Source organism: Nicotiana tabacum, chromosome 10, assembly GCF_000715075.1.
Source record: "Nicotiana tabacum cultivar K326 chromosome 10, ASM71507v2, whole genome shotgun sequence".
In the NCBI taxonomy this organism is placed as follows: domain Eukaryota; kingdom Viridiplantae; phylum Streptophyta; class Magnoliopsida; order Solanales; family Solanaceae; genus Nicotiana; species Nicotiana tabacum.
Window position 1 is genome coordinate 116,392,337 of NC_134089.1, and position 8,244 is coordinate 116,400,580.

Consider the following 8,244-nt stretch of genomic DNA (forward strand, 5'->3'; position numbering starts at 1 on the left):
AACCCACTTTGTAGCTTTTAAAATTGTTGTTCTAAACTCCAGAATCCATAAGGTTGAAATTTTGGCTCCGCCTATGCATAAGATGGTGTCAAGATTTTGAGTCAATGGATGCAGAGTATTACCGTATCCATTATTTTTACAGATTACCTCTGTCACTGTGAATTAAGCTACAACCTTTTATCAACCAAATTGCCAGAGTTTTTCTTTGATTTATAGTTCAATTGAGTCATAACTATAGTAGTACTACTGAAGTAATCTTGAAATGCCACTGATGCACTGTGGTTATGTGGAGGGACTAATGCACTGCGGTTATCTAGAGGGTCCTACGGCTTTTCTTTTCTTTCTATCCCGACATTATGATGATAGCTACTAAGTACAAGGTAATTGCAATCTGCTGCGGTACTTCTATCCTTAATACAAGATAGAAACCATTCAAGAATCTTGTTTGTGGGCTGATGCAGGATATTTATAACTGAAACTCAAAAACACACACCCACACACGGAGCTATTAATAATCAAGTGCTAGTAGTTGTTTTGAAATGAAACTGCAGATTGGTGGAAGCATCAATAGTCTCAGATGCAACTTGAGAATTCCCTTTGATTACCAAATCTTACACTCCGGATTATTCTAATATTCTTACTAGGTCATTTGCATTTCCTCTGCACCTAAAGAGAGCTCAATGCAGGACCATTGAAAATGTAAACCTCATCGTAACCCTTCCTGCACGACAAAAAGACAGAGACACATCAAATTACTGGAAATTGAGGTGATTGCTAACTAGGAATATCGAAATGCAGAACATCTTACCCAGCCTTTCCACTATAAGTGGGACTGTAATTGTAGATAAGGTTGTCAAGTACTTTTTGAGCATCCGGTTTATTAGAAGACTTTCTTGCTTCACTGCATTGTAAGATATATAAAAGAAGAGAAAGCTTGCAACCACAAGTACTATCTTTGAAAAAAAACATCTAACTGGTTCAGTTTACTTGTGAAAGACATTATGGTGCAAGAAAATACTCCTCTGAAGCTTCTGCCTAGTCGTTTCACGAAAACATAAACTCTAGTTCCATATTTGTCTAATGTGTTTCATTTTCTAAGTTTTCATTGGGATAATGCCATGAATTTAAACCAGATTCTCCTTTCCTTGGAGTACAAAAGGCTATAATAAGCAAAAGAGGTGTACCTGACAAAATAGTTGGCAACGAGTTGAGTCACTTGAACTGCATCCTCAGAATGTGGAATTGCTGCTGATCCCCATTCAAAAGCACTTTTCTGCAGTAATAAGAACAGTTAAGCCAGATAAATTTTACTCCATATAATTCTGTTTCGACTTTCACATTTAAGCTAAGTTCTGCCCTTCCTTTCAAGGAAATATAGGAGAAGTTCTTAAGAGAGTATACTACCCAATTTAGCTCCTAACTAAGGAGATCAACTAACAACTTTTGTTGTCATTGCTGTTTTAGATGAAGTCTCTAAAGGAAATCGCGATACAACAGAGAAACAATGATACTACACCAATTTAATTCTGTCATTAGATCATTTGTGAGACCTATCAAGTAAGAGTATCTCACATCGCAATAAGTTTAGAGCTGAGGTAATAGAGCACAGTTTGGAAGACTCAGAATGTAAGCAACAAATTCAATTACATTTACAATATACTATCTTGGATTTAATAAGACGACAAATAATCATAACTATCCATATTTCAGTAGAAGATCATGGTACCTCTGGGTGCCACTGTAAAGCAGTTATGGGATAGTTTTCTGCTTGAAGAGTAGAAACAAAGACCTGATTCATCAATTAAGAATTTAGATGATCACTCATTGTGTTGAAAATTACAGTTCCAAAATCTTTACGTTCGATAAGACTTAGAAAACACTCATATGTATGCCAAAAGGGGAGGAATTGAAGGAGGCAACTGAATATATAGACTATATATGTACCTTGTTGCGTGTATCTGTGCTAGTAGTCAACATAATGAAAAAGCTAGATAGATCATCATTTGCTTGAAACTTTTCTGGTGATAAACCATACTGTTGTATGAGGGAAACATAAAAGGATCAGTCACATTGAAGCATTTTACAAGTGTCAGCCAAGAAGAAGAAAATAAATAGACAAACTATTGTCATGATCTCACATGGAAAGATGTATTGTTTTCCCAGTGTCACTATAAATCGACAAACTATTGTCATGATCTCACATGGAAAGATGTATTGTTTTCCCAGTGTCACTATAAAATTTTCAGTGCTAAAGAACTGCAAACACATTTTCTAGGACTCACCTTGTTTCTTTGTAGCACAAGGCATTCCTTACTCAACTTCTTTATTAATGTAGGTGGGAATCTGCATCAAACATATTACCCAAAATAAACAACCCTCCTCTACATAATGCAAAATGCAATTTTCCACAGTTGTCAAAAAAATTCAAATCAAACATACTACTCCACTTTTGACTAATCACTATTCCAGATGTCTAGCTCCTAATCATTTAATTTAACACCCTAGTATACAACACAACTGCAGTATTGATCCATATTTGTTTTCGGTCCTTGGTTAATAATGACATTGGCAAATAACTAGTAAGTAATAATTAAAATTAGAAATACCTCCCAAATACTGTATCTTCAATATTCACGGTTTCCACGAAATGAAGTTTAGATGCCTGATTTGATACACTGAATTTCTCAAGAATATTGTTGTCCTGTTACAAAGGAAGTCAAAAAATGGAAACAGCAACTGTCAGAATTACTCAATAGCTAAAACAGCCTTAATAAAAATGTAACAATTTTTTTCTATAACTTATTGAGTTTGAAAACCAAGATGACAAATAATGTGATACAACATATTTTCATAGAAAAGAAAAAAAGGACAGCCCGGTGCACTAAGTCCTAATTCCTGAATTACCTTGGAGACGATCATCATCAAAAGCTCAAATCCGAGGTTGATAGCGAGGAGAGGGAAATGTTCACCGGCATCATTCTTCTCCAAAACTTTCTGTAATTATCAGGAAGAAAAATATAGAAATATTAGAACATATTATAGTTAAATTGGTAATTTTCTGTTAACTCAGTTTCAGCTTCCTTCAAAAAATTTCTCTAATATGACAGATGAGAATTATTTACGAAATAGTGACAAATTTACTTCAGGATAAATTTTCGATAAGGTAAGTATTTACCTTGAAAATTGCTTTGACAGTCTCAAAATATTTACCCTTCCTCGCCCACCCTCCTGGGAAGATCACGCCATTAACTAGATCAAGTTTCTGCAAATAAACATCGACGTTAGCAACTTATGGGAAAATGAAAGATCTTTCAAAAACTAGGTTCCAATTTTTTTCTTTTTTTCTTTTTCAGGCCAATAAATATGTCAGGGTCATAACTTGGAAATATTTGTTGGCCTGAAAAAGAAGAAACTGAACCTGTATATCTAGTGACCGAAAATAAATTCCTATATCTAGAATTCTAGATTATATGTACTGTATAAATTAAGAACTATTTACCATGTTTGGTATATTCATGCTTGACTTATGCATGACCCTTTCGTTAAAACTCATTGTTATTTGCTATTTTCCAGTCTTTATTGGATCATCTGAATTTAAGAAATTTTTGTGTGCAGTTTTCTTTAGTGACATCTTTTGCTTTGACTAATGTGACCTTTTTTTTTAAGACCTCGTGGAATTAGTCGTGGTGTGCGTAAGCTGGATCAGACATCATAGTTATTAAAAAAAATGACATTTATATAGTACAATCTGTTTACCAATTTATTATTTATATCTGCGATAATTACTCGTGCAGACTTCATTAAGAATTCCAAACACAACTACTACTAAATTTACTATCCTAAATTTTGGGGGGAAAAAAATCCTAGATGTTTCAGTCTTTCGGACTTATAATTACTAACAAGGGAAAATTCAATTGACGCAAGTTGGGTGAAGTTTCTTTTTGTTTTACAAATTAATAACCCAAAATCTTACGCTTTTTAGATCCACAAACATTTTGAAAAACGTTCTTCTTTTTTGCTATTTCACGACAAAATAATTTAACGGATATCAAAGTGGGTCTTAAGCAAATCTAATAAAAACTAGAGACTAGAAAAGTACATACATGATATACAAATCTAAATAATAAAATATTGCAACCAAAACTTTTAGAAGAGGAATTAGGAGGAATTTATTTAGTTTGAGGTTCGTAAGCTTGAATACTTCCCCTTTACTAGCATGTCACTTAAAATACACTACTTAATTAAATTTGACGTGATGCCTTTTGCCTTTCATACTACTACATTAATATTTTCTTCCACATGCTACTTATACATTAATAGGTCAAGGTAATAGTTTATACTCGATATGCGTTTAATATAACATATATAGTATCATATAAAATATGACTATAAAGAGTAATAACCAATATTGTTTTATAAAATAAAAAAATTAAATACGATGCAATCATGCAAAAGCTTTAATTAAAATAGGTGACTAAACTTGATTGAGAACTTGAGGAGAATCGTCAAACAAAAGTGGAATGACCCTAGCACCAGCCGACTCGACAAACTTGACATACGAAGCAGCAACGTACGAAACGCTGGTGGAATTAACTATGCGACCCGAGGCTCCGTCACCGGGATGGCTAATAATCCCGATCACTGGCCGGTAATTAAGTCTAGGGTCCGGCACAGGACAGCCGGCGGGGACAGACAACTCCGACGACGACTCAATGGCGGTAGCCACTACCGCCACGAAAAGAGAGATAGTGATGAAATAGTAGTTCGACATTTTTTGTGAAGATGACGATATTCTAGAGTATACACTATTGAGTTTATATAGGAAAAGATTAACTTCTATGCTCTAATTGTGTTGAGAATTTTTATATTATCCGTCTTAAAATTTTGTACAGAACTTATAAACATAGATCAATAGACTTATCTGTAATTAGCACTCTATTTTTTGACTACCGGTACGTACTTATGTTATTGTCGCATGCAGAGACGGAACTAGCCAGGTTCGGCCGAACTCAGTCACTTTTGTTTAAGCACTATATTTGTATTAGAAAAATTATTAAATATATATAAATATTTAATTGTGAACCCAATAACTAGAATGAACTATGAGTTCCGTGACAAGTCCAGAACTCATAATCTTCAAATTCTAACTTCGCCTAAGTCACGAGAGCACTTTCGAGAGAAAGTACATACGTGTAATTATTGAATATGGTAATAGGCCCATGAAAAGGACGCTGCAGTTTCCATCGTTTTCCTTCCTCCCGTGCAGGGATACGGTGTTTCCAGAATCACTACAGAGTATATTTGCACGCTTCTTTCGTTCTTTTCTGAACTCTGAAAGCATCTATTTCAAAGTTATCACCAGCGGTTCCTTCACTATTATGAGTACATGACCGTACTTGAGTGGTTACAAATTTAACTTATACACGATACTATTAATGATAGTGAAAAATATTAAAGAAACGATTGATAAGTTATTTCCGCAAAGAAGGGAGAATTACAAAAATAAGACGTTTTTGTGATACTGTTGATTTTTTTAAACAAAAGTTTCTAGAAAAAAGTCCTATGTCAGAATTTTAAAATACGTTGGACAAGATTTTTCCTGATTCTCAGAATTTTAAAGCACACTAGAAAAAACTTTAAAGCACACAACAATTATGCTGATCCTTAGGATTTTGCCACAAATCCTAACTGAACGTACACCAGCATTTTTCAACATTGTGGCTGAAATCATCATGACAATTGTGTCATACTATTTGGTGCTTTAAAATTTTGGTGCTTTACAGTTCTGGGGAGGGGGGCTATTTTCTTAACAAAAATTTTAACAGGGTCAATATATATATATATAAATAGTGATTTTAAAAAAGTTCATCCAGCATAACTTTTAGATAAAGAAAACCACACATCAAAGCTTAAAAGTGAGTAATATATATATACCATTATAGAATTTGAATTTTTGAAAATCACAAAAGATACATATATAAAGTTGTGTTGGATTTGGATCCGGGTATCGGGTCGCTCCATGAGGGCTGGACCAACCCATTTGGAAAAGAAAGAATTTTAAAAGAGATAGGGTTTAAAATAACCTCTTTAAAGAGATGTTACTACATGTTTAAGTGTAGTGGACTCTTCAAAGAGGTTACTACACGTTTAAGTGTAGTGAGAACAGTTTTCCGATAACTGCTATCTTCCCTCTCCGTATAAACATACGCTTTCTTCTTTTCTGAAAGACAATAAAAAAAAAGAGTGGGATCACAATCAACACAATAAGACATTTAGTCCGTGAAATTCTAACTTTGTTTCCAAGAGATTCAAATTTCGACTTGGGGTAATTCTTTTGGTGGTGAGTTCAACAATTCTTCCATTGCGTTGACAGGTACGCTAATGTTGTTCTCGCACCGCAATTGTTTTCATTACATTGGTATCAGAGCAATGGTTGAATGATCCAGTTATTCATGTAAATTGTTTTGAAATCGTTGTTTTATAAGTTAGGTTGAGATTTTTTTTGTTGGCTAATTTTTGACAAGTTTCAGAAAAATTGTTTATGATTTTTTTTGGCGTTTAGGCCATAACTTATTAAACATTTTGCCGTAAACTTATATAATTATGTTCTACTCGTTTTGAGCTTTTCAAACATATATTATATGTGAAAAAACATATTAAAAATGAGTGAGATATGATTTTTTAAAAATTGGCAGTTTTTGACTATTTTTCTGACGAAAAACTGCTTCTGTTTTCAGCATTTTCGCCATAACTTGTTAAAATATTTTTCCTAAAACTTATATAATCACGTTCAACTCGTTTTGGGCTTTCTGAAAATATATTATATGTGAAAAGCGGATTAAAAACGAGTGAGATATGATTTTTTGAAGATTGGCAGTTTTTGACTATTTTGACGAAAAACTGCTTCTGTTTTCAGCATTTTTGAAATAACTTGTCAAATATTTTGCCTAAAACTTATCTATTCATGACATACTCGTTTTGGGTTGTCCGAAAATATTTTTTATGTGAAAAAAGGAATCTTCCAACTTTAAAAATCCTTTTATGATCCTTTTTGTCTTCTACCAGAAATTTGTGACATACGTAGTCGCATTAAATGGTAACAGCCATATTTCTGTTTCCCACCTCCTATTTCAGATATGGCTGAATATGGACAAGTTCGAATTACTCCAAGTGGGAGTTCTCGAAGTCAAGGAATGGACAACATAGAAGGGTACGCCATCGCAAGAATTATTTCTATAATGATTCAAATTCGGAGCCTGAAGTCATCAGAAATATCCCAAGGGCAAGACAAAATGAGTTAAGGGATCGAAGGGCTGAACGAAAGGAAAGAGAAAAGAAATTTAGGGAGTTTAATGAATTTAAAATGGGCCCTGATGTTTCTATTCCTGAACATGTACACCTTTTTTCAGTTAAAAAGAGCTGAATTGGCTAATTACGTAGAAATTACTGATTGGGAAGCATTAGCTATTTTAGCGGACTCTCTTCGAGAGCCTTGGGATAAAATTTTAACTGAGATTTATCATGATATTTGGCCCAGTGCACCTTTTAGCGTGTATATGCAAGAGTTAGTGTTCGATTGGTACATGTATGTCCTAGCAAACATGTAAATTGTTATTATGTGATTTATCTTAATGAAATTTAAATTATGTTACTTGTCTCACCAGTTACATACATTGTTTATCATATTTGTTTTGTAATGGATTGAGACTTGAAATAAAGTACACACTAAGAAGTGCTTTTAATATTAATTAAAATATTCAGATATAGATGATGAATAAAAACGTAGTGACCGTTCGATTCTATACTAAATTTAGAATTAATATTATAATTAATTTACTTGAGTGTGTAATCACATGCATAAATTAACTAAAGTATATATTAATGAGTTAAACTTGTAATATTGTCTCTAATAACAGACATGACATCGAAAAGTATCATTGCTGACTTGAACAAGGGTGACAAACTGAATGGTGAAAATTACGACATCTGGAGTCGTAAGATGTGGTATGTACTCGAAGAGCAAGATGCTCTTGAAAGTATTAACCATGCTATGAGTCACCCAGAGGAGGGTAACACTGCCCAACTGTGACGACCCGGCCAATCGTCTCATGAGTTACCGCTATGTTTTCCTCATTTCTGCCTTTTATTGTCTTGTTCTGTGGTATTATATGTTATCGGGTTGGCTGGCTTGGGTTCGGAGAGATTTTGGTAAGGTTTGAGACACTTAGTCTCTTTTGAGTAAGC

General features: G+C 33.8%; 1 protein-coding gene across 1 annotated transcript; it reads right to left on the bottom strand.

The window, feature by feature from the left end:
- Positions 1 to 568: 568 nt before the first annotated feature.
- Positions 569 to 4,852, bottom strand: LOC107799082 (gamma-glutamyl hydrolase 1-like). The gene is made up of 10 exons (XM_016622154.2): positions 4,481 to 4,852; positions 3,176 to 3,262; positions 2,905 to 2,994; positions 2,607 to 2,701; positions 2,283 to 2,343; positions 1,945 to 2,034; positions 1,727 to 1,789; positions 1,185 to 1,273; positions 809 to 901; positions 569 to 721 (listed from the first exon to the last, which is right to left on the bottom strand). Exons 1-10 carry the CDS (start codon positions 4,769 to 4,771, stop codon positions 667 to 669), a joined length of 1,014 nt encoding a protein of 337 aa, XP_016477640.1. The 5' UTR covers positions 4,772 to 4,852; the 3' UTR covers positions 569 to 666.
- Positions 4,853 to 8,244: the final 3,392 nt, after the last annotated feature.

Bases quoted from the DNA above. Each gene is read 5' to 3' on its own strand.
- LOC107799082 (XM_016622154.2), bottom strand. From the start codon at position 4,771: ATGTCGAACTACTATTTCATCACTATCTCTCTTTTCGTGGCGGTAGTG. The intron at 1,790-1,944 runs GTACATATATAG...TTGATGAATCAG, and splicing joins GCACAGATACACGCAACAAG to GTCTTTGTTTCTACTCTTCA. The intron at 902-1,184 runs GTACACCTCTTT...CTTACAATGCAG, and splicing joins GTTGCCAACTATTTTGTCAG to TGAAGCAAGAAAGTCTTCTA.